Genomic DNA, 26,958 nt, shown 5'->3' on the forward strand with positions numbered 1-26,958 from the left:
ACCACCTATCTTCTTAACATACTCCCCAACAAAAAGCTTGCTTTCTAACCACCCACAAAAATTCTCTATCAAAAAGACCGGACCTACTCTCACCTTTGAGTTTTTGGGTGTTTATGCTATCCTCTTCTTCCGTCTACTTCTAGAAATAAATTGCAAGCTCGATCAACACCATGTGTTTTTTTTTGGGTATCCATCTAATCATAGAGGTTATAAGTGTTATGATTTATCAAGTCGTAAAATACTTATTTCCAGGTATGTGACTTTTGATGAACATACATTCCCCTTTTCTAAATTACATGCTCCTCGATCTCCTACTTATGATTTTTTGGATGCAGGAATTACACCTCTCCTTCACTCACCTGATCAACCAAATCCATTTGAAGCCCAAGTCTATCCCACCCCACTCGTTGATCCATCAGCCCAAACTATACCTCCTATACAGGCCCAACAAACACCACTCATCACCCCAATTCTTACTTCTCCAGTTAGGGACCTCTCCCCGCACCAATCCGCTTCCCCTAACTGGACGCTGCCCAGCCCATCCAACTCCTCACCACGACCCATATCTCCTTCTCCCACCGATCAACCAAATTCACACAGTCCACCTCCTCCAATGGATACATCCCACGCCATTCCACTTGACCGTCCACCTCACTCTCCACAAATGACAACAAGATCCCAACATGGTATTTTTAAGCCCCGTCAAATCCTTAATCTTCATACCTCATCCGATAACTCCATTTCTCCATTGCCCATAAATCCCCTTAATGCATTCCATGATCATAATTGGAAAATGGCCATGAAAGACGAATATGATGCTCTTATTGAAAATAAGACGTGGGACTTGGTACCCCGTCCATTTAATGCTAATATCATTCGAAGTTTGTGGATTTTCAAGCATAAGAAGAAATCTGATGGTTCCTTTGAGCGGTATAAAGCCTGCCTTGTCGGTGATGGTGTAGGTCAGCAAACGGGTATCGATTGTGGTGCGACCTTTAGTCCGGTGGTCAAACCAACCACTATTCGAATGGTACTAAGTATTGCTTTATCTAAATCTTGGTGTCTTCATCAGTTGGATGTAAAGAATGCTTTTTTGCATGGGAATCTCAAGGAAACAGTTTATATGCATCAACCTCCTGGCTTCCGAAGTTCAGAACACCCAGATTATGTTTGCTTGCTTAAGAAGTCCCTTTATGGGCTTAAGCAAGCCCCTCGTGCTTGGTACCAACGTTTCGCGAATTATGTGGCTACATTGGGTTTCTCTCACAGTATTTCAGATCATTCTTTATTCATTTATCGTCAGGGCAACGATATGGCATATATTCTTCTTTACGTGGATGACATTATTCTTACTGCATCTTCAGCCGCTCTTCGTCAATCCATCATATCTAAGCTTGGTTCTGAGTTTGCTATGAAAGATTTGGGTCCCCTAAGTTATTTTTTGGGCATCTCTGTTACAAGACATTCAGGAGGTCTTTTTCTTTCCCAAAAGAAATATGCCGAGGAAATCATTGAGTGGGCCGGTATGTCTTCTTCTAACCCATCTCCTACACTGGTGGACACGAAAGCAAAACTCAGTATCTCTTTAGTCAACACATGTCTGCTTTGAAGCGTATCATTCACTACATTAAAGGTACTGTCAACTTTGGTCTCCACCTTTATCACTCTTCAGTTCATAAACTCATTTCCTACACCGACGCCGACTGGGGTGGATGTCCAGACACCAGACGGTCGACTTCGGGTTATTGTGTATATCTTGAGGACAACTTAATCTCTTGGTCTGCAAAAAGACAGCCGACCTTGTCCAGGTCTAGCGCTGAGGCTGAGTATCGTGAGGTAGCTAATGTAGTTTCTGAATCTTGTTGGATTCGAAACTTAATCTTGGAGCTACATTGTCCTATTCCGAAAGCCACTTTAGTATATTGTGAGAATGTCAGTGCGGTGTATTTATCCGGTAACCCAGTTCAACATCAACGCACTAAGCATATTGAGATGGATATACATTTTGTAAGAGAGAAAGTCGCTCATGGTCAAGTTTGAGTTCTCCATGTCCCTTCATGTTATCAGATTGCTGACATCTTCATTAAGGGACTTCCACTGCAACTATTTGATGATTTTAGAAATAGTCTCAACATTCGACCACCTCCAGTTTCGACTACGGGGGTGTATTAGAATATGTAAATAAATCTTTCATTTATAGCATTTGTATTTTAGGAGATACTCAGCTGATTGGGTTAGCAAAATTGTAGCCGAAAGACTCTCCACATTCTTGTATATATATCAGCTGTCAAATGAATGAAGGCACGGCAAAACATTTCTATTTCTATCATCAGTCTTAATGTCATATTTCTTAAAACTCCCGAGATTGAATTTATTCGGGTCAAAGAAAAAATTAGATAAAATAAACTCGGCTAACTTGATCAAAAACCTGATTTAATTCAGTCCGGCCATCAACCCATTACTTATTTTTAAAAATAATTTAGTCAAAATCATGTTGTTGTGATTTTTTTTTAATAGGTGAAACTTGCAACCAAAATAATATCAAAATGCATTAACAAGTCTAAAAGAAGAAGAAGAAAAAGACTCCTATACGTACAAGTCATGCAAGAACATAAATTAATTAAAGAAGCTTGAGATCATAACTAAGCTACGAAGAAGACAAAGGTAAAAATAATGCTACTTGCATTATGATAAGAAATAACAAAATTATAAGAAATTCAAAGTATTATTATATATGGTTCGTTTCTATTAATAAATAATTGTACTATTAAGACAAATTGTGAAGACATTAAAATATTTTTTATTCTATATCAAGTAATTGTAGTAGTAAGACAAATTATAAGGAACTTAAGATATTTAAATATTCTATCAAACAATTGTGGCAGACAAATCATTAGGAATTTAAGGTCTTGATTTCTTCCCCACCGACAAAAAAAAAAGATTTGCTTATTGATCCAGTGCTCAGTATCCTCCTTGAGGTGTTGGCTTAGGTAAGTAGGTTTGCTTATTGATCCCGACGGTCTCCGAGAAAGAAATCTCGCATGAATACACTCAAACCTACTTTGCTTCATGGCGAGGCATTGGCTTCGATGCTATTTATAATTACCTGGACTCGATGAAATACTCTACTTCCATGGGAATGAAGTACACGCTCTTTACAATAAAGATTGCTCGCATGAAGACATAGCTAAGGGTTTAACACCAAGTAATTGTACACGAAGAACAAAAAAGCTGATTCTACGTATCAAAGCCAAGGATACATGCATTAATTAATCTGGTATCGATGATTTAAATTCTTGGCTTTGGGTCTGCTTAAGGTTTTTTCTTTTCTGCAATTCCTTCTTTTTCCAGGATACATGCATTATTAATAAAGAGATTGTTTTCTTTCTCTTCTTCTGAAAATTATATGGCATCTAGGGTTTCTTAACTTTATATATATATATATATATCTTCTTGTATTCCTTTTAATCTCAATTAATGTAAGTCCTATACTCATCTTATAAAGCCCACAGTTTTTGTAACTGAGATGGCCAAGATTTTCATTAATTTTTTCTTTATTTTGGCACTATATTTTCTTCTCGTTTGCATCCAGTTATTCATTTTACGAAAGCCCTTAGGTCATTAATTCCGAGTTTAAATTGATCCCTTCTTTTTTTCAAGCAAATGTAGGTGAACAGGTCAATCGTTTAGGCAAAAAAAGCAGGCCGCAAGCTGCTGCCGTCTCTGCAAATCTTGTTGATAGCCCACAAGTTCTATCCAGCAAGCATGTAATGAGAAAGAAAAGGCACAAGTCATTGAAGCAGAAACTAATAGATGCATTTACCAATGATAAACCAGAAACAAGTACGAAAATGCATCCATACACCAACTACACCAGCCTCATTGCCTGCATTTTCTCCTTTTCCAAAGTCCTATCCCTAGTCGTAAGGAGACGGAGAAGTTACAAACTGCCTCGGCAAACTAAACATGTCCTTTCCTGCGAAAGGAGAGGTCCACTCGCTCGTGCCAGCTGAGGATAATGTTTCTTTAGCCATTCCACTGTCCCGTAACCCTGACAGGAAGGAACTATTTGTACCGCTAGTTCTTGTGATAGATGTGTTCCTAAGCAATGAGGTGAGACCCAACCACAACCCATTTGACTTGGAGGATAACAGGTTTGAATCCAAAGTCCAATCGATACTGGTGTAATCAAATTCTGGCATCAAGCTTCCTGTATCCCAATCAACATGTGGAGATCCTAAAGTTCCTGCTGCGCCCCAACCAGTGAATAAACCAAGTGAGGATGGTGCTGCTAGTGAAGGCAAAGACGCAGTTGTTTTACCATATGAACCTTGCAACTGAGATGGAACCGTAAATGAAGAAGATCTTGTACCTCCCTGTCTATTTGATGTAGCTGGGCCACTAAACAGGAATGAATTTTCTTTACGTGACACTGGATTGTAAAATTGTTCTGAGCTCTGATTTACAAGAACAAAGTTTCCAGTGCTCTGATTTGGAAGCAACTTAACATTTGGCCGCATATTTTCCACTCCTGAAACATTATTTGAATACCATCCAGATGTTACAGGTGTGGTGCTTGCACTAGGCACTGTATTTTGTTTGGCATTTATAGCTTGAGGGCGCTGCATCATTATTACTGGTTCCCTCACTATCTGCTGCAAATTTTTCCCCTCATTTCCAGCAAAACCAAGCCGGACATCAAATTTTGTTGATGGAGGTGCTACTTGGATGGATGGTACCATAGATGATGGAAAGGCAGGGCTTGATCCTGTTGTGCCCCACCTCTTGTCTGCTAGTGACTTGGGCTGATTCAGAGGTTGTAAGTTTCTACTCCCAGGTTCTGAATATGTTGGCACTGGAATTGCTGTTTTGTAGTTGAAATCCGGTTCGTTTATTCTCTGTTGTGCTGTAACTGAAGCTGCAGGTACAGGTACAGGTACAGGCTTTTCATGCAGTCTCCTCAGGTTATTGGTGTCAGCAGTATATTCTGGTCTTGGTGGAGTCGTAGGTAGTCCCTGCTTTTGTGCATGCAAGGTCTCTTCTGCCTTCACTAGATCCCCTTCACAAGCAACCACAGCTCTTTCAACCTCCTGCTTTGAGCATTTGTATCTCATCTCCAAAGCTGAGATTTGAGCAAGCTCCTCACTTATATCAATATTTAGGTTACCACCACTTCCAAGCTTAGTGTCCTTGCTTTGAGCTTCCTCTTCACTTCCCTCAAAAAGCCAGTTTACTGATTCTTCCACCCTGCCCTCATTCAACATAAGGGCCAGGGTTGCCCGCTCGTGAGAAAAACCCATTGCCACAAGCTGTTCCGAAAGTCTTTCTAGTTTTCTTGACCTTAGATACCCAATGCAACGCTCATGCAACTCTTGAGCTCTCTTCTCTCTCTGACGCTGGTGCTTTTTCTCATTCTTCAGGCGGATCTTCTCACGTTTGTCACTGTCTAAACCAGGTACTGTTTCTTGCCGAGTAGAATTGGCTTTCTCTTTTATGTCTTCTGACTCACCAGAGCAGCTCCCATTGTTGGAAACTGAATCATACTCAGAAAGCGTTCCATGTGGGCTACTAGAATGCTCGTCTGGGTCATCTATATTTCTGAATCGACCATTGTCATGGAGGGGTGGGAAAGCAGTAGCTGGGGGTGGGAAAGCAGCAGCTGATGGTATTTCTAGTGCATGAAAAGTCCCAGAGATTGGATTATAAGCATTCACTGGACTCCCGCTTACAGTATTGGTTGATCCAGAAGGCTTAATAGACGCCTTCTGTTGTTCTTTAGCAGACTTTACAAAGGTCTTGTCCTTGGACTTGGTCTTGGATTTTGATGCAGGAGACATCTCTCTGGATTACAATAAGATACTGTCCTGCAAAAAATAAAAACCATTTCTTACTTCTAGATAAAGTATAGCATAAATGCACATATTCAATGCATCATTGTCCAAATTAACACCATATTCATGATCAGCTGCAAAGAATGTGAGAGAGAATTGATTCACAATCACTATAGACAGGAATGCCATATGCAATTTCCTCAAAAAACATTCATTTAATCTTATAGGAAAACTCAATAACCTATTGAAAGGAATTCGGGGGGTGCTAAGGCGAGTTTTTTCGGACGTTTTCTAGGATCAGAAGGTTCATAACACTTTTAAAATCCCATTCTGCATGGACATTATGTGTAACAATCTCAAGACAAAATCACCTAAAAAGCATGCAGCATGCTCTGTATTACATAAGAATGAACTGTATCTCATTAACTACGTACCCACCATTTAAGGGAAAAACATATACAGACAAAAAGAGAGAGTTGAATCGTAAACTGAAAGTCCAGGTGGTATAATGCATTCATCACACATTTGAAACTTACAAGGCTAAGTCACACAAATTTGAAACTGAGGAAAGAAAAAAATCGAAAGAGAATAACACAGTCCTGCAATTCATTGATTCCCTATCAAGAATAGGATCAACCAAACCCCAAAACAAAACAAGATATTTCACATGCTGATTTAATGAGCAAACATAAAAGAAATTTTTTTTTTCAAAAGAGCAGGATTGAAGGCATTTTCATTATGACCCTACAGGCAGAATGCAAATCAAATGCCATAATACAGTTCTCCAAATTGCATAACCGATTAATAAAAGAACAAATTTATTGTAAACGACAACAGTATGCAAATAATAACAAAAATTGGAAACAGAATTAATTCAAACACAAATCCATACACCATCCCACATGCTTAATGCAAAACAACAAATAAAAATGAGATCTTCTGTTTTCTCCTTGAATGGACAAGAAATGAAGTTTCTAAATACCCACAAACCATAAGAAATGAAACCCCACCTCGAATTCCTGACCGCTCCATAATAAAAGAAGAAGAAGAAGAAGAAGAATTTTACAGGCAAGAAATGAGCATAGAATAAAAAACCCAGATAAGATACAATTAGATCTCTCAAAATCGAACCAAACTAAAAAAAAAGAGAGATCAAAACAGACCAACCCCATAAAACAAAAACCAGGCTTTCACAAACTACATTGATTTCTCAATGCATTCAAGATCTGAGAAAAAGAGGAAAAAAAAGAACGGACGGATCTGGTAACAAACCTTAAAGAAGAAAAGCTGAGGGACTGTTGATTTTGACGTTGATTTGAGAATTATAAGAGTTTCTTCGATGTTGTTTGCTCTGTTTGTCCGTGTGTTGTGTTGTGTTAATAACCTTTCTCCTTTTCTGGTTTCATTTTAAGGATTCCTTCTCCCTGTTTTTTTAATGTTCTATCTCGGACGCCAGGTGTAATTAGACTGTATTTAATTCAACCACTTCAGTCCCGGTACTTACGTTATGTTTTTTTTTTAATATCTCTTACCGATGCTAATTTAAGTAAATATGATTCTTCTGAAAACAGTTTTAAAAGAAATTCAATTATTTGATTTATGAGATTTGAAAAGGATACTTCAAAAAAAAGGATTTTTTTGATAGAATTAAACCCGTTAATATTAAAAATAAAAATATGCAAATAATTATATAATTTTAATTATTATTGTTGCAATAAATATAGTTTTTTACACTCAATTCAGTCTTATAAATTAATTTGAAACATTTATTATTCAAGTCCGGTTTTAAATTGAATTAAAAATAATATTAATTCATTAAATCTCTATTGATTTGGTCTAATTAATTTGTTTATTAATAATATCTAAATTGATTAAGTCAATTTTAATAACTTTTCTTTTTAAAAATCAATAATATCTTGATAAAATAATAATTTATCATATGATCCATATGGATAATTTAATAAATAGAGTTTTTTTAAGTTGGTTTTCTAATTAGATTTGACAATTATAATAATAAGTATTTATATATGATATATAATAATAAGTAGATTATTTTTTTTCCATTTATTTTTTTTATTTTTTTATTTTAAAAATAGCATGCATATAACGGGGAAAGCAGGCAAATTATCTAAATAAGCTGTCAGAATCGCTGTAAAATCGTACTGCCATTGAATATTTTTATTTTATTTTTAACAGAAAAGGGGAAGGGGGTATTATTTTAGCAATATTTTTTTTTGCTTTAAAATCGTACTGCCACATGTATTGTTGTGATTTGATGATTTTTCATTGACGGACGAGACAAGAACTTTTTTTTTTATTCGAGAAATCTTATTTTTTAAAAAATATATTTTATGGGTTTAGATGAGTGAGTAAAACTCTGATTATCTCAGACTTTTATAAAAAATACATGCCCTGAATCAAACTCGAGACCTGCTGTGCAGATTTTAAATCCTTAATCATCACACTACAAAACAAGAAGTGAAGTCGGTAAATCAATTTATAAACTAACAACCAATACTAGAATATTTAATTAAATAGTTGAAAAGAAAATAATAAGTACATATATTCACATAATTGGCTTGATTAGTCATCGTTGTCGGATCCCAATACAAAAACTAATTTGAAAAGTATAATTACTAAATTAATCATTTTTATTAGAAGAATATTATTTTATTTTTAAAAAATAATTATTTAGATTAATTAAAAAGGTTTAACTTGATCATTTGTAATTGTTTTTACATTTTAAAAATACTTTTAAAAAAATTTAAATTTTATTTATTTATTTATTTATTTTTAATATTTTTGATGTTTTTAAATTATTTTGATATAATTATAATAATATCAAAAATAATTTTTTAAAAATAAAAAATATATTATTTTAATATATTTTTAAATAAAAAATATTTTAAAAAACAACCATATTTCCAAACAAACTAATTATTATTTAATCAAATTTTATCAAGTTAATATATTCAATTAAAAATGGACTCAAGCAAAATAATGGCTACATTATTATTTAGTCGGTACAGTTACTGATTACGTAAATAATTTGCCCTCCACGATATACAAAACGAAAACCTAAAAAAGATTCAATAATTATTTCGCACCCCTCCCTGTCTCCTATGGCTTGGACATGGTCACCTGGGAAGCTCTCAGCACAGCAAGTTGCAGCTTCACGCATGGATTACCTTTATGCATGAATCTTCTGATCTTTTCCTTTCTTTCACATGATATAGAACTTTTCAACAAGATCCTAGAAACCTGGAAGCAGAGAAAGCACATAGCACTTTAACTTGAGGACAACCCTTAATTCTATGGAGGGCATGCCTTGCCATCCTAAAAGTAAAATTGAGAAAAGAAGGATAGGTTTAAAAGAAATGAAGTGCTGAAACCATGAGAAGGGTGCAGAAGGTAGCTATCTGCTGCTCTTACAAAGGCATAAAAAGGAAATTTATGGATTCAACAGATCTTGGAGCACAGGTAAGAACCAATCTGATTGTAAGTGACATAGATTTCGAACTTCCAATGCGTTGCACCGAAGGCGACACCAAAACAAAACTGATGAAGGGGTTGAGTTTTACCTTCATTTTCCAGTCTCAGTCAGTATCTTTTCCTTGCTGGCTGCATCAACAGTTTAACATCGTCAGAACCTTGTAGACGCTTCGGAGATAGTCAAGTACAGATGTTGAGGAATACAATCTGTAGGCTCTACTGAAGCAATTAATTTGTGGTGCAACTTCTTTTTCTGCATGGCATTTGCTTGCATCAGACAGCAATAGAACAAAAGATAGCAGCAGTGTCAATCATATGCAATATTTTCTCAGGGCATGTAAGACCTTACCTTCCATTGCAAACTGGAATATGTACACAACTGGATAGGTGAACTATAACACACAAGGAAACCTAACTGCTAGATAGAGATGCGTAAATGACAGCATAAAACGAAAACTCAATTGAAGAAAAATAATATGAAACCAGGATAGAAAATAAGCCTTGAGATTCCTGAAGGACCCTTATCCAAATGAACGAATCATGAATGATGATTGATAGATGCAACACAAAAGATGGAAAATTGCCACTTATTCTACAGCTTACAACTACTGAATATTGATTACACTTTTGGAAGGAAAGCCTTCAGCAAAACACGAGGAGATTTCGCAACATTAAAGGTCACATCCTAAGCTTTAACATGAGAGGTTGTTGACCCAAAAGAATCTCTAGATGTAAGAGAGAGAATAGATTAGCAACCAACAGTTTATACAATGAAACAACCACGAAAAGACAATGACAATGACAATTTTTAGAGACAGACTGCGCTATTACTCACCGTTCAACAGCTTCTTTTCCCTCCAAAGCAGCAAGGCTTGCAAGTTGATGTATTACATTGAAATTTCTCTGGGTCATCGCCCCTTTATCAAAAATGGCATCTGATAAAACAACGGATGATGCTCCAGAAGATATATACTCCCCTATAGAATCTGCATCAAATTTGAAACAAATGTTATCCAATCAAGAACTGCAGCAAGAAGCTTGAAATGAAAATGGTACAACTGGACCTAAACCAAGATTTTATGACAGTTAATACTAAAGAGCCATTATCAATGTGTAATGGTAAAATTTTTCTGTTCAACGAACACTTCAGTTACGAAAATTATGATAAATGATAGTCCTTAAGTACTATTCTTTCCTAGAAGCATAAAGCATATGGTTCATGGAATCAAATATCAATCTAACTGATATCCACATCTAGGAGGTGTTAACCATTTTCCAACTTTATCATACAGTTTTCATTCAAAATAAAAGGTCATGATCCCTGTTTTAAAATGGGGGGGAAAAGAACTATCAAGCTTAACGACAGAGAATGAAAATTGAATAATTGATCTTTAAGAGCAGCATTGGGGTGGTGTTCATATATTACTAACCTATCGTGATGCCCTGAGAAGCAACCATTGGTATGTGAGGGAAAGGCTTCTTGAGTGCTGATATATATTGGACACCACCTAATGCAGAAACAGGATAAACCTAATCCACCAAAAAAGATAGAAATATAATCCATAAGGTGATCCTTGGCCTGTACATACTAAGAACATTCATTCAATAAAGAGTACTTAAAGTGAGCAAACAAGGGCCTTGCGAAATGGAGCATATATAGTACCACATGAACTCTTATATTGAAATATAGACTTGTGTGCAGGCTGTGCACATGACATCTCTATCTCATAACCAACTCCTTTACCAACATTGTTAAATATGAGAATGTGACAGCACTCACCTTGACCATTTTAGCACCAGTATCATATGCAGACAGTATCTGCAAAAAAAACAAGTTCTCATAATAGTCTCCTTAGGGAAATATGATTCAAATGGTCTAACTCTTACATAAATAATGGAGAACACAAATTTCTAATAATTAAACTCTCCAAATTCTCTATATCAAAACAATAGCAGTGGCCACTAAGATGAGCAGTTTAACTTCTTCATTTACTTGTACATCTACAAGGATTCTTAGAGCTTAAGAAATGAAAGACAGTTTAAGTTCACAGGTTGCTTACTTCTGTGGGTGTCATTACACCAGGTATGTATAGAATTTCATCCTTCACAATATCGTCCATAATGTCCTGATGATAAGTAAGCATGTAAGAATAAACAAAGAAAAAGCATGGCAGATGTAAAGCCAATGCGTCTGAGAAATAAACAAAAAAAAAGTATGTTTAAAATTAGTTGAAGAAAAAGAACGAAAGGAAATTAAAAGAGGAAGAAATAGGAATGGAAAGTACAAAACTCTTTTAAGTTATTATCTCTATACTAATTGAAAGAAAACCTGTGCAGATCTCAGAATACTAAAAGTACCTTCACAGTAGCAGGACTCATGAAGAATTTGGCTCCAGCATTCATTGCGTTTCTGGCATCCTCAGCATTTAAAGCAGTACCAACCTGTAAGATATTGGCCGCACCACGAATCTCTTGAGAAGAAAGTAAGATTAGTCAAAAAATATCATTGAAATCTATCTATGGCAGCTCTTGCAATTGACCATAGCATTCTGACACTTGCCAAAAGAACTTTCTAGTAAACACTCATCAAGTGGACAGGATGAGGAAAATAAAAGTTCCTGATCCAGATTGCAGACTTGCAGCAACTTCTGATCTGTTTAATTGGATTTGCTTCAAATATGGCAAACGTGACTTGCAACAAACTGAAAGCATATTGGCCCGTCTTTCGCAAAATCTAATATAAAATAAAGCTTCTTCATGTTTTAGCCAATCATGATGCATTTACAGAATATACATAATCATAAAGTGGACAGGATGAGGAAAAAAGGTCTACAATGCTCTGTATCTCTCTTATGTAACATATGAAATCACAAACATGCATGCTCCGCATTCCAAGACTTGCCTGAGTTCTTGCAAGATGTGGCCAATACCATACCATGCTAGAAAGAAAACAAGTAGTTATGAAATCTTAGAGAAAGTAATAATACAATTACCCCCAAAGCCAATGTAGGATAGTCCTTCACCAACTGCCTTAAAACCTGAACACAAGACAATAAAAGCACAAAGAGTCTCAAACCCAGGAGGACAAAATGCAGTAAACGAAATTCTAAATAGAAAATCGCAAATCAAACAACCTGAAACACACCTGGTGTGGACATCACAATCTCCAGCTACACAAAGCAACAAAAAGAATACATTTTAAAACCAAAGCATTGTACAAAAGAGCATAGTTGTTAAACCTGGCCCAGCTCATAGGGTGACACGAAAAATCCAGCACCTGGAGCTTGATCCAGGTCAGGTTTCTTGTTGAAGCAGACAAGATATTGACCCGACCAAACCCGTTCGACCCCTGGGTCAACACTAAGTGGGAAAAAAAAACTAAAAGCTACTATTTTAACAAAAAAAAAGTTTAACTCGGCGACCAAGACCCAAGCTCGGGTCTAACAACTATATATAAGGGTATAAGTTCAAGCCCATATATGGTCAATTTAACAATTCCTGCAACATTATATATTTATAGTACTCATAAAGATTCCTTCTTGCAGCCTAAAAGGGGAAGAATTTAAAGATCCCAGTCTTGCTCTAACAAAAACCACCAGCAACCCATTTATCAAATAGTCTTCCAATTTTAGTGAAAAACAAGAAACGCATTTACCAAATGTAGGAATGAATGAAAGAGAGCAATAAGTAGACTTACAACAGAGATGCCACCATTCAGTGCAGCAGTTGCAGCTTCGTATGCAAGCTCTGCACTAAAAAACGAACAAGAATTGTTCACTTCTAGTCACAAAAGTTTTTTCTTTTTTTCATTTGAGATGGAGAGAGAATTAGTAGAGGTTACCTATTGGCGCGAAGGCATGCAATAACACCAGAATTTTGAATCAGAGATGAGGTCTTTTGGATTATGGGAGATAGCGAGAGTGACGAAGACGAAGAAGAGCTATAAACCCTGAAGCTTTTGACTTTTGGTGATAATAGTGGCAAACTCTGTGGAGTTAATCTCCAGCTTGGAGCCACCATATCCATAACTCCTCTATGTACTTTGTTTCTCACCTTGATATTTAGACCGTTCGGTGATGAAGAAGCTTTTTTGCTTACGTGTTTTTTTTTTTGAAATAATATTTTAAAAAAAAAAATTTATTTTTAATATTAATATATTAAAATAATATAAAAACATTAGAAAATTAATTAGAAAATAATTTTTTTATTTTTTTAAAATAAAAAAATAAACAAGCTCTTAATCTCTCAATTTAATTAAAAAATATTAAATAAGATACTTATTTAATCTATTTATTGTTAAAAAAATAATTAGTTAATCCTTTCAATTTAAAAAATTAATATAGAATTTAAAGTTATTAAACTTAATTCATAACTCGACTCAAAAACTTAATTATAAATTAAATATATTAACACAATCAATCAAAAAAAATATTATTTCAATTTAAAATAAAAAATAAGTTTTAAAAAAATCTACTCATGTCTTACCTGAGTTAAAAAGATAATAAATTAATTCATAAAAAAATAAAGTTAAATTCAAGTTTTTTTTTAAAATTCAACTAAATTAGGTTAGTCAAGTCAACGCATAAAACCAAGTTGGATTTAATATTTTTATCGATAACTCAGTATTATTATATTTGTTTGTATTATAGTACTTTGAAAGTTTTCATGATAATTTGATTGTTTTTTTTTTTTTAAAATCCATGCCATCCATTTCTATTAAATTTCTAATTTCACCTGCTACAAGCAAAACCAGACGAAAGGGTGCATTTAAAAATGTTTGTTTGGACATTTAAAAAGGACAAGTTGATTCTCTTCTCTTTTTTTTTTCTAACTTTTTATTTCAAAATCATAAGGATTCAATTACAAAACCATGAAAACAGAGAGACTAGATTATAATTTACTCTAAGACTGATGTTGGCTCTGTTGACTGATAACTTGAAGAAAATTTTGTGTTTTCCTTCCTATTTGTTTTTGTTTTTGTGTTTTAAAATTTTTTTTGAAAAAATTTAAAATTTTATTTTATTTTATTCTCTATTTTAAATTAATATTTTTTAAATATTTTTAGATCATTTTAATGTGCTAAAATCAAAAATAATTTAAAAAATAAAAAAAATATTATTTTGATATATTTCTAAGTAAAAAAAATATTTTAAAAAACAACTATTATTACACTCTCAAATACACTATTTATATTATAGTTTCCGGTAGAAGGGGGCCTCGAAGATAATCTTCATGAATACTCCCTGCCAATGACCATTAAGCTATAGCTCACCACGTGACTAAACAATTTTTTAAATAAAAAATAATGTTTATTATTGAAAATTAAAAAAAAATCATATATAACAAATATGTAAAAATATTTATTAGAGCTGAGTCAGTACGGGATATTTCATCTAACTCGTAGTTTAAATTATGTGATTGAAATAATCCAATTAAAAATATGTTAATTTTTTTAAAACTCATGACCCGGATCATTAAAATTAAAGCACCTAATTTAAAAAAATCATAAAATCTAATTTTTTAAAAATTAAATATTAAAATATAAAATTAAAAAAATTATAATCATACAAATTATTTAAAAAAAATAATTATTCAAGAAAGGAGTTGTCGTTGGGTTTTGATAATGATAGCTAATGAAGAAAATGAGAGAACATAGAAAGCTTGGGGGATGCTATTTTTGGGTTTTTTTTTTTAGGAGGTGGGGGGGGGGGGGGGGGGGCTATTAGGTTTTGGTTAGGTTGGGAAGGAAATTGAATATTTATACTTTTTTTAAAAAAAAAATTATTGGTTGAACCGGTTCAATTCAGTTTGGTTTAATCGGTCAGTTTTAGGCATTTGAAATTGAAACCAAACTGAACTAGCATTTGTTTTTGGTTTTGTAATCAGTTAATTTGATTTTTTTCTTAGTCCAATCTTTTCAGTTAATATTTTTTGGTTCTCTCATTTTAATCGGTTTTTTACTCACCCCAACTAATATTATCATTATTAGTAATAACACATCATTTTTATTAATATTATTACTATTTTAACAATCAATACCACAATCGTCATCACTATTATTATTGTTATTGTTGTTAATATTGTATTATCACTGTCATCACAACATATATTATTAGTATTTTTATTATCATCACCATCAACAGTGTCGATACCATCACAATACTATAATTACTATTATTATTAATATCATTTTTTTATTACCACCACCACTATTATTAACATCACTTTTTTTTATCACCACCACCACTATTATTACTATCACAACTATCATTAATAATATTATTACTACAATCATCACTATTATTATCATTATTAATTTAATTAATGTTGTTATTGTTTTTCTCATCATCATCATTAATATTATTATTTTCATCACTACTTTTATAATTGGCGGCGTCGTCATCATCATCATTATAGCTAATATTACAATCATCATCATTGAAAAAATAAAAACCATGAACTTAATTTGAAGGATAGAATTGAAAACTATAAAAAATTTTGACAAAAAAGTCAAGAAAAACAATAAGAAATCAAAAGAAAAGGAACCAAATCTAAATCATTATTATTATTGAAAAAATAAAAATCATTAACTTGATTTGAAGGATCAAATTGCATGCCATAAAAACTTTGATAAAAGAGTAAAGAAAAAAAATTAAAAGTAAAAGGACCGAATTGAAATACTTTGTATATACAAATTAAGAATCAATAGTTAAATTGAAAACAAATAAAATTTCAACAAAAGAGAAAATAACTAAAAAACAGCAATTAAAACTCAAAGGTCTGAATTTAAAATAATAGAAAAATGAGGACCGTAGTGTATTTACAAGGATAGAAGAGAGAAATGAAGAAAAAAAAAGGAATAGTTGGAGATACACCGACCAGATTTGGAGCACATGTACCGCCTGTAATGGAAAAAAAAACAACGAGGAATAATCTAAGATAACGAATGATTATTTTTTACAACTAAAAACCACCACACGTGCCACTATCTTTTTAAATAAGAAGTTATTATTTTAATTATAAATCATGTAACTACTCTCAATCGAACTTAAAATTAAAAAAAAAAAACTTAGGTTAAAAGACCAAAATATCATTGAAAACAATAAATTAAATGTTTTGCATCTAAGGACACATGTATAATTCTACTGCATATAAAAAAAATACCTAAATACCCCTACTCGAAACCACTTAATCTTTTTTTGCTCATGGGAATATTTTGATTATTTTACTATTTATAAAAAATTAAATAAATAAAAATACCCCAAACAAATTAGTAATGACATATGAACCATATAAAAATACTAAAATATCCTTAAACTAAAAACATTCATTTTTTTTTTTATAGGAAAGACAAACTGACCACTACAATGGAGTGGTGAATAAAAAAAATACGAGGAGGGGTTACAGTAAATCTCTCATGTTTTTTTTTAGTATATTTGTTATGTATCCTAGCAATTAAATAAAAAAAGTAACGATGGCATGTTTGGTACACATCATATTAATAATGGTTTACAGTTTAAACACTAATTATTATTATTATTATGTTTAATCCCACCGGGTAGGTTTTGAATTTTTTTTTTAAAAAAACAATAAAACAACATTGTTTTTTTATATATAAAAAATATAGTTTGTTTTATAGACCGATCTAATCTAAATCTTAAATTGAAAGGTCAAAAAGTTGTTTGAATGCGATCTTATAACAATGGGTAATAATATTAGTTAGAGAGAAGATCAAGACTGCGTTTGTTTTTTGAAAAATAGTTTTCAGAAAATCACTTTCTAAACTTTCGTATGTTTGTTTGTCATTAGAAAAGTTGGTCAACAGAAAATATTTTCCGGTCAACAGAAAACACTTTCCAATCAAAGAAAAATTTAACTTGGTTTCTAGGAAAATGTTTTTTTTTTAATTTTGGGCTGAAAACACTTTCCAAAAGTCGTGAAAAATTTAGAAATGTCATATTATTTACTGATTATTATATCAAATTTGGTCCTCAAACTTTTAATTGCAATATATATTTTGTTTTGAATATTTATTTTTCATTTTCATCCCTTAGAATTTAATTTTTATATTAATTTTGATCAATATTTTTATAATTGTTATTTGCTTTTCCCTTATCATTTTTTAATTGAAATTTTTTCTCTATCAAATTTGATCCTTATTCTTTTGACTGTTACTTATTTTATTTGAAATAATTTATGAAATGTTAATTATTATTATTATTTTAATTTCTTCATATTTTAATTTTTTTATTTTTTAGATTTGATATCTGTTATTTTGATTATTATTTATTTTATTTGAGATAATTTATGAATTGTTTTTTCAATTTCATTCTCATTCAACTTTTTAATTTGTAAGATTTGTTTCTCATTATTTTAATAAACTTGAAAAAAATAAAACATTAATAAGTTATTTTCTAACTCATTTTCCATGACATAACCAAACACTGGAAAATATTTTCCAACTTATTTTCCATTATACTACCAAATATCAGAAAATAATTTACTTTCTCGAAATTTATTTTTTTAAAATTCACTTTTCAAACAAAAATTATTTTTCAGTAAATAAATGGGGCAAATGTTTTGAGAGTTCATAAAGCTAGCTTTTGATTCCAAAACTAAACTCGATACAAGTCAAATTTTGAATCCAAGTTTCCTGCTTAGCCAAACCAGAATTAATAACTTTGTCTGGAAATGACAGGGTACCAGGAACACGATAACAGGCTAACAATTCAGAAAAAAACGAAGCTTATCCACTTTAAATCTCGAAGATGCTTGACCTATCTCTGATTACATGTGATTTTATAAGGTCTTGTAGACATTACCGTCGAGGTAATGTGGTTGTGTCTATTCAGTTTAGTCAACAACCCTATGCTTTGCTGCGTAGCAGGAGGATTGTTTAGAATGGAGATGAACACCTCATCATGCGGCACTGAAGCAGTTTTCCCAAGTTCCATATTTTGAGAAAACGCAACCTCCCCCATTCTTCACTGCATGCTCGGAAATAGCTGTCCGAGCACATTTATCCCAAGTCCTCGCCATCTCCCCTATTGACATGGGCTGCAATAGATTTCTGAGATGCAAGTAGAGCTTTACCCTTGCCTTCCCTGAAAGATCATCATGCTTTTCACTGTTGATCATTAAGAACTTTCAGAATTATGTGTAACATTCCAGGTGTTGGAGAATTAACCGAAGAAAATGATGAATCATGCTCCAAAAGTAAGGTGCTTTAAAACAAATACACAAAGCCTATTTTTCTTACCTGACTTCCTCTGGCAACTTTTCGAGAACTATAGGTGAGCAATAAGGGTACTTTGTGGGGACAAGCAATTTTAAGGGCTGAATTTTTGACTGCATGGCCATAGAACACAAGGTCAATAGGGAAAATGAAGGCGATCTATGCATGGTGCTTATGTGAAGAAGCAGTCAAAGACCTACAATTTGATCGAAATCCTCCTTCGAGTTGAAGTTTGGACTAATGGACACAGCAATGAATGAGCACTTGATAATGATTCCTCCACCATCTGGTCCAACTGTAGTTGAGTCGGTTTCTTCATCACTGATATCTAACACTGTGTCTATCAGTTGCTGATTTATCTCCTCTATTTCCTTCAACACAGCACGACTGACCTGCAATAAATGGCAGAAAGACTTCGGGAATTGAGTAGAAGAGAGAAAGGAACAGGAAGGGTAGGGTTGATGTGCCTTTTTAAGGGCAAAACAAGACAAAAGGGCAGTCCGAGTGCAAATGGCAGCCTTTAACTGATTCAATATTAAGACTTGAAGCTACAGTATGTGTATGTAGGGGAGGAGATATTAGAAAGAGTGCCAGAGATGCAAGGTAAATTTTCTTGAATCTGTTATCGTACTAATCACAAGTTGCAGTGCATTGAGTTGTTCCAACGAATTATATCAGATTCTGTAGTAATCTGATGACAAGCTGCAACTACGACATGAACTCAGTCAATGCTGTTGTACGACACCTAGCAGAAGTGAAGGAGAGAAACCAACCTACTTTAGCCATATTTGGCCTGTGACATTGTGGCGCGGTGCCCTTTGAGATGCTTTTAGCCAACCCAACTTTAAAAGTTGGTTTGGTTTTTATTACTTAAACCTGCTTTTCATCTCAAATTAACATAAAAACTTGGGTTTAAAAACAACTACAACTTGTAGATTTTTTTAAATCTGTATTTTCAAAGCACAAACATATAAGTTATATCTGTCTTTTCAAACTACAAACACAAAAATTATCACAATACTAAACATACACTAAGACGCTGAATCGAGTCATTTGTTTTCTTTCTTTAATATTAAGTTGTAACATCTTAGTATTTCAACACTGAAAGTGCAGCTGACATACCTGAATCCTAGGTTTTTTGTTGGGGCAAAATGTAGTTGACTCTGAGCCAGATTTCTTCGGGCTAGCTGGTGTCTTATAATTCAAGGGAACTGCTTTTGTTGAACGCTTCACTTTCCTCATTCCAAATGTGCTACAACCTATGGAAAAGTATCTTGCAACTGGATTAGTCTTACTCGTGACCCCTAAATCTTCACTAACTGAGCCTTTTGATCCATAAACTGGTACTGATCCTGCCATGCTATCAGCCAGATTGACTACTGATCCAATCTCACTTACAGAAGCACTTAATGCTTTCGATGAAATTGAGTTCACCTGAAATTTACAAACAACATTTGAAATCTCATTAGTCATGTCCAAGTCTTCAGCATCAGGTTGATGAACAAAGACAGGAATCAAGTTGTTTCAGACAAACCGCTTTAATTAAGCGTAGAATGGGCTTCTCAGCATCACATGATTCTCCAAAATTGATGGTTGAAGCATCAAAACCAAAGCCATCTGCATTTTCACATTTTCTGTTGATGTGAGGTTGGTACATCAGCAGTGCCAGTGGCAAACCGTGTGATCGATTCTACTACATCAGTTACAGGTTCGTGTTCAGTCTTACCTGTATTCAAGTATGATGAATCATTGGAGAGGAATTTCGCAGAAAACCCAGGCTGTGAATTTACAGAATGAGAAGGGGATCCAACTATTGTATGCAACCGCAGCATATTATGCTGGTTGGTCAGAGGAAAATGTCGAGGTAACTGGACAGGTTCGGTCTGAATGTGCCTGGGGGAAGAAATTGAAGGTGGAACTCCAGATTTAACAGCTGTCACTTGTCTAAATTTCAAGTTCTTGACTTCAGGTCTCTGATTTAGTGCTGTTTCATGCTCTATTCCTTGTGTCATTTTCACATCATTTACTTCATTCAACTGATGTGGCATTTCATCATCCTGCTGCATCTGCTGTGGAACTTCTTGATTTCCCTTGATGAGTTTCTGACACATTTGGCTCTGTTGAGATTCTTGATTCTTCTTTTGTGCGGATACATGGTGCAGGGACTTCTTTTGTTTTGGATCCATACGTTGAGCTACAGAAGAACTTCTTCCGGAATTTGCTTTTGCTCGTTCATTCCTGTTGTTTTTTAATAGAAATTTGATATCATTTGGCTGTGGAAGAGTGCTTAATGGCAGCTGTAGAGACCTCATGGAAACTTGCTGCACTGGATTCACTACATTTTCGCGCTCTGAATTTGATTCACACAAATGCTGCTCTGATTTTATGTCATCTTGCTGTGAGATCACAAGCTTAGATGGATACTGCATAGAACTATCGCCAAAAATTCTCATGTTGCTGTCCTGCAGATTTATTGCAGAACTCTGTGGGTTCATTGATTGCAATGGTGGTTTCTTTTGATCCTCTGGTGGCATTGCTTGATGAATTTGAGGATGCGGCTGCAGAGACTTCTGTAATGGGTGCAAATTAGGAGTAAGCTGTCCGTGGACAAGTGAAGAGGCTGGTGTTCTCGGCATTGCAAACTGAAAGACACAATTTATCTGCCTCTTAATTAGATCCAACTTCTCGGTAGATTTATTGCAATCAGGATAATCTAGATACTTCATAGCTTGATCCAATTTCAACCTTGATTCTTGGTGAACAAAATCATTCTATAGATAAGCAAGAAAAAATTATTATTTTACAGAGTAAAAAATCTGTTCATGCAACGTGTTCCTACAAGAAATATGTCAAGTGCAAAAGTACCTGTTGGAGTAAATTGATGGCCCTTTGGCACATCTCTTTCAGTTCCACTACGTACGTACTCCTTGAAGACTCAGCCTGAAAGGTGATAAATCTCCAAAATAAACATTGGTTACTCTTTCTTCTGGCTTCTACCGGCCAAAAACTCTTTTTGAGCATCAAAGCTCACCAAATAGAACCAATTTGCTTCGTTTGGGAATGCAGCCAGCCGCGCGGTTGGCCGCATTCCCAAACGCTTTCTAATAAGTCTTCCATACTTACTGAAAACCACCTTAACTGAATTTAACAAGAACAGTAGGTTTTAACAAGTTCTAAATGCTGGAAGATATACCTGCTGATACGCCTCCTCTTGCTTCTTCACAGAAGCGGATTCTATGGTTCCTACAAAACAATTACATCTATCATCAGTTCAACTGAGAATCTCTCATAAAATAGAGAAGGCAGGCAGAACAGGAGCTGTGTTGAAGGAACAGTTCCAAAGAAGTACCTGTTCAGGTTAAGAACCAGTAAAAAGCTACTGAAGGAGCTGGCACCATTATATTAATCAACTAAAACACAAATACATGATTGCATAATCTGTGGATCAAAGTCAAACAGCTTCCCTTATAGCCTATATAACATTTGTTGGTTTCCTAACTCCCCTTGTTGTATTTGTTTCTGAGGATATGTTTTGCATAAAGAAAGGTACCTGATGCTTGAGATCTTTGCTGTTCATCTTGCCGTGACAAATTTAGAATCTGTTGCAATTTTGGTGGCTGTGATTGAGACAACAGTTTCTGCTCTGGAGGCGGTGAACATGACTGCAAGCTTTGACAATCATTGTACGGGCATGGTAACTTCGGTTGTTGATGATGCTGCGGATCAGGGACTCTGCTTTCTTGCGCAATTAATAGCTTTTGGCTCACATCAGTGGCAACTGCTTTTTGTCCCTTCGGCTGCTCTTGCTGCTGCGACAACAATAGTGGCTGCTCAACCATGGATGGTGGATTGTGAAGTGTAAAAGGAGCTTGTTGTGTCTGTTGCTGCTGCGCAGGGGTTGTTTGCGGGTCCCTCTTGACCATGGAAAGTGTTGAGGATTGAAGCTCTAGGCAGGTGCCTTGCTGAAAATTCAGAAATTCTTCCGGGTTATGCTGAGCAATAACCTGTGGTGAATGCAGTATTCCCTGTTCTTGCTCGCAATTTCCAGAATTACCAGAATGTTCCATTTCACCTTTCAAATTTTCTGAAGACTTCTGCAAATCGCCAGGTGAATCTTTCAAGTTGGTATTCAGGCTAACATTTGACTTTGAGACCTGAGTTAAACCTCTGTCAGGAGGCCTTGTAGACGGTAAGTTGGCCAAGCTAAGCATTACAGGAGCAGAAGCTACCTTGTTCTCAAAGTTCGTTTGCAAATGCTGTTGGGCTGCTTGATGCTAGCTGGTTTGCCAATCCAGAATGATATTGGATAGTAAATGACCGATCTTGTTTGTGAACTTGGGATTGATTATTCTGAGCTTCTACAAATAAATAAATAAATAACATTAATAAAAATGTTAGATACCTACGATGAAGCGTCTTATTAGTTTTTCGACCGTGAGGAACTTCTGCTTGAAGAATATTATGTTGAAAGTTTTCATGGTGGAGGGTTTCGACTAAGGAGGTTCAACTCATGGAAACGGGCAGGAGATTTTTGTGAAAATAAATATTTTCCTTTTTTTATTTTAATAGAATTTTCTAGTTTTTTTTTTATAAATAAAAAAGTTATAATAGCAGTTTAATAAGTGAGACTATAATAAATAAAAACTAAATGTTTTAAATGTTTTTGCATATATTATAATGTATTACAAACCTCTTCATTATTCGCTCCCGGTTACGTCATATAAGCAACAAAAAAAACCTAGGAAGTGTGCAAAGAGATTACACAGTACGAAGAAGAATATGGAGTCGACAATCTAAACTCTAAAGTACTAGGTCCTCCCAAAAATGTGGTTTTCAGACGGGATAGCTTCAGAAAAATATTTTGAAGAAGAAAAAAGTAATTCTACATGTTGTCCTTGAATACAAATTTTGATTGAAGCAGTTTACAAACTCAATATGTTTGAAAATGAGCACACAATATATAGCTTGGCTATAAACTATCATTTTGCTATGTCTATGCACACCAGCAGAAAACCAGCCAAGCTCGACAATTATAGCAAAGAAGGAAGGCAAAATTGTTTCCTTTGTTCTTGATATATGTACATATATATCATGGAAGAAGCAGGCATGGATAGAAGCTAAGCATAAAAACGAAAACAGCATGAAGTAATTAGTGGTGTGGCAATCATGTCACTCTACCTGGATCTGAAGGAATTTCAGTAGAGAATGAAGAGTTTGAAGAAGAACTAGAAATTGTAGCGTTAGAACTTTTCTTTATTTCCCTCAACTTTGCCGCTATCCTGCTTAGATATGAACTCTGAAATAAACAGTAAGCATAGTTCATAAATTTTCAGATTAACCTTGCCTTGTACTGCGGCAAAGGTTGGTCTATGTTCATATTAAATGGAAAAGGTTGGACCATGCCTAAAGTCAATCCTTGGGCACAGCAAATGCTATCTAAAAGTAAAGAAAAACTGTTCAACAACTACCTTTTATGCTTGGTAAGTACAACTTTCGCCTCATTTGATTATACAAATTCTTATGCTTGGTATATATACCAACACTTTTATACTCAGTTCATGTTCCTTTTCAATTTCCATATAGAATAAACAGAGATCTGTAGCCGAATTGGAAACCAAGATAGCTTCTTGGATTGTATGATCTTGGTACGTAGTCGACGGACAGCATGTTGGTAGAATGGAAAATAACTAAAAAAAACTGCTGAGAACTTTTGGGAATAAATGAAAGAAGACTGTCAAGAAACAACATGTTGGCCTCTACTTTCACATAAGATGCCACAATCCCTATAGATAGAAATCATGACGAAGGTTGTAAAAGGCATATCATCATAATCAAATAAGGCATGCATCAACGTCAAAACTTGTTTGTTTCAAAGAAATGGATTAGATTAGAAGTGCATAGCAGATCAAGATAACTTGTCTTTGGCAAGCGAGTAAACTTTTTCCTCAAAGTTAACAGCCAACTTCAGTATACGAGGTAAAGTTACTTGCAGAGGAGAAGGTTTGACAGTCTGCGTTATTGTCTCCACTCTGAATGTTTATATAACAACAATTATTTTCAATCACAGAAAGGTGTTAAACGTGGTCAAAATAACGATGGAAGGCGCAGACACCAACATAATCAGTGTATGTGATGGTGGTAACTGGTAATCAAGGAAGCAATGAACACACTACTGTTGTAGTTTTTATAATGTTCTTGTGTTATCTTTCTTGCCTCTAGCAGTGTAATTGAACCTTAGCCGATGCAGTGGCTTGCTTACCTTCGTTTGTTCTGATAGAACTCGATTTTGTTGATAAAAACAGTCTGGATCAACCAATTTTAACAGAAAGTGAAACAAGTAAATCTAGTCTGCTTGCAGAACTAAGTAAACAATCTTTGAATATGGTCAATTGTCTCCCTAGCTTCTAAAGTATCCTAACTAGATATTTATTTATTTTTCATCATGTAAAGTTTAAAGTTATTTAAAAAAATAGTTGTGATGAGATTTAAACTTGATATAAAAGTATTTTGGAAAAATAAATATTTTTATTATTTTTTTTTGAGTCTAGGGATTTTTTTTCTATTAATACTATTACCCTTTTCTAGTTTTTTATTTGAAAGGAATAATTTCTTTTTTATATTCCTACTCGATATTAGTATTAATAGGGTTTTTTCTATATGAATAATTGTAACAATTTTTAGACAAATGAGACTTAAATAAATAAAAATTAAATATTTTAGATGTTTTTTTATAGTTACAATATTCTTGATTTTCAGGATTTTAACTAGTAATTAATATATTTCTTTATCCTTCACTTCTGACTATTCAAGTTTGTTTTAAAACTCAATAATTTTTAATAATTAGTTGATGTGTGTTGTTATTGAAGATTTTAATAATAGACCCATATAAAATTGTTAGAGATCTATAATGAGGTAACCCATACACAAAAAAAAATAAAAAATTATTCACTTTCCATTTGAGAAGGCCATGCTTGAAAAACATTATGCTGGGTATTTTTATAGTGGAGAATGGTTTTCGACTGGGGAAGATTATAAGCACCACAAACAAGGGGAATCATGACAACCATGTAATTGGTGTGCAAATCATCATATTATTTCTTCCCGGTTAATTAAAATCAAGACCAATTTGAAGACACTAAAACCACAACTAAACCCCATAACAATAAAATCTCTAATTAATTCTTGATAAAATGGCATCTCACTTACATATCATTGACAACATCTCGACGAAATTCTGCTGATAACTCACTGCTCCAGTCACTGTCTTCCATATGTTGACACCTTCAACTCCAATTTTCCTAATCCATAACAGGAAGAAGCAGAAATCATCAAGATTCAAACACACATTACAGATTTACAAATGAAAAATCCATAAGAATTGGATTTTCTCAATGAATCAAGGCATAAAACAAATAAAAACATCAAACCATACATTTTGTTTTTTGAAAAACACACACACACATATTATAAACATCTTTTAGTGTCCTGTTACGTCCTACCCATACATTTTCACATAATAAACCCTATAAATCCCACAAAAACAGAATCATCCAAAACCTGAAAATCCATTTTTGAGGCATACCGTTTCCACGTGAAGAAACTGTGGTTTGTTTCGAAGCAACAGAAGCAATAAGATTTTGAAGATTTTCGCTTGGAAGCAGAAGAGCAGAGACGATATTGCGAGAGACTTGTGAGTCAAGGAAACGAAACAGTACTCACTTTTTCTTCTTCTTTTTTTCTCCTGCTCGCTGTGAACTGTGAAGAGGAGGGAAAATGGCCGGCTTTTATAGCAGGAGCCAGTGAGGGGAAGCATTTAGATTTGGAAGCTTGGGCCCATTGATTAGGCTGTAACCTCTGTACTTATCCTTGCTCTCGAAGCCAATTGTAACTTTTCCTTATTTAAATGTTAATATTCGTGGGAGATTAAGTCCTCTTTCAATTAAATTTTAGATGATTTAACGTTATAATTAATTATTTGTTACTTTTTAATTGCGAGAATTAATTAAGTAGTTATGGAAAAATAAGTATTTGGTATCCAAATTGTTAGTATTTGTTTACTGAAATTTTTAGTTGTTGTACTGTTTTATTTTATTTTATTTTTAAATTCTATCATAATCTCAATTCGAGCGGAAAAGGCATAATGTCATGCTAAGATATCTTTTCTTAAATAAACCATATATGTATTTGCTAGAAATTGCTTTTCTATGACTTTCCTTATATGATAATATTAAAAAATATTCACTTATCATTTAAATTATTATGTAAAATGAAATTAATTATGCTTATCCTGACTCTTTCTAGCTTAGATTGAGATAATAATGTAAGAGATCGAGTTGATTGTGTTAATCCACCGTCAAGCTTTTTTTTTTTTTTTTTACTTGCTTTATTGATCATTAATTA

At 33.9% G+C, this 26,958-nt stretch overlaps 3 protein-coding genes across 6 annotated transcripts; all 3 read right to left on the reverse strand.

Moving 5' to 3' along the window:
* Positions 1–3,794: 3,794 nt before the first annotated feature.
* Positions 3,795–7,249, reverse strand: LOC133681086 (uncharacterized). 2 transcript variants are annotated; one of them, XM_062104180.1, is made up of 2 exons: positions 7,104–7,249; positions 3,795–5,864 (listed from the first exon to the last, which is right to left on the reverse strand). In XM_062104180.1, exon 2 carries the CDS (start codon positions 5,835–5,837, stop codon positions 3,918–3,920), a length of 1,920 nt encoding a protein of 639 aa, XP_061960164.1. In that variant the 5' UTR covers positions 5,838–5,864; positions 7,104–7,249; the 3' UTR covers positions 3,795–3,917. The 2 variants fall into 2 exon arrangements, with proteins under 2 accessions (XP_061960164.1, XP_061960165.1); XM_062104181.1 differs by lacking the exon at positions 7,104–7,249 and adding an exon at positions 6,842–7,077.
* Positions 7,250–8,819: 1,570 nt separating this feature from the next.
* On the reverse strand, positions 8,820–13,366 carry LOC133697170 (uncharacterized). Of its 3 annotated transcripts, none has more exons than XR_009842832.1 (11): positions 13,165–13,366; positions 13,021–13,075; positions 12,458–12,493; positions 12,317–12,361; positions 11,682–11,765; positions 11,384–11,449; positions 11,104–11,142; positions 10,754–10,853; positions 10,159–10,309; positions 9,413–9,576; positions 8,820–9,092 (listed from the first exon to the last, which is right to left on the reverse strand). XR_009842832.1 is itself a non-coding variant. In XM_062119579.1 (11 exons), the coding sequence occupies exons 1-10, from the start codon at positions 13,347–13,349 to the stop codon at positions 9,428–9,430; spliced, it is 786 nt and encodes a 261-aa protein (XP_061975563.1). In that variant the 5' UTR covers positions 13,350–13,366; the 3' UTR covers positions 8,820–9,092; positions 9,413–9,427. The 3 variants fall into 3 exon arrangements, 1 of the variants encoding a protein (XP_061975563.1); XM_062119579.1 differs by having other exon boundaries at positions 9,413–9,452; XR_009842834.1 differs by lacking the exon at positions 12,458–12,493.
* A 4,593-nt stretch (positions 13,367–17,959) lies between these two features.
* LOC133682567 (mediator of RNA polymerase II transcription subunit 15a-like) lies at positions 17,960–22,885 on the reverse strand. The gene is made up of 9 exons (XM_062105960.1): positions 22,109–22,885; positions 21,752–21,801; positions 21,424–21,498; positions 20,236–21,329; positions 20,093–20,192; positions 19,681–19,992; positions 18,759–18,950; positions 18,583–18,671; positions 17,960–18,450 (listed from the first exon to the last, which is right to left on the reverse strand). The coding sequence occupies exons 1-9, from the start codon at positions 22,767–22,769 to the stop codon at positions 18,243–18,245; spliced, it is 2,781 nt and encodes a 926-aa protein (XP_061961944.1). The 5' UTR covers positions 22,770–22,885; the 3' UTR covers positions 17,960–18,242.
* Between the last annotated feature and the right edge of the window lie 4,073 nt (positions 22,886–26,958).

The sequence above is a fragment of the Populus nigra genome, chromosome 1, assembly GCF_951802175.1.
Source record: "Populus nigra chromosome 1, ddPopNigr1.1, whole genome shotgun sequence".
Lineage (NCBI taxonomy): Eukaryota > Viridiplantae > Streptophyta > Magnoliopsida > Malpighiales > Salicaceae > Populus > Populus nigra.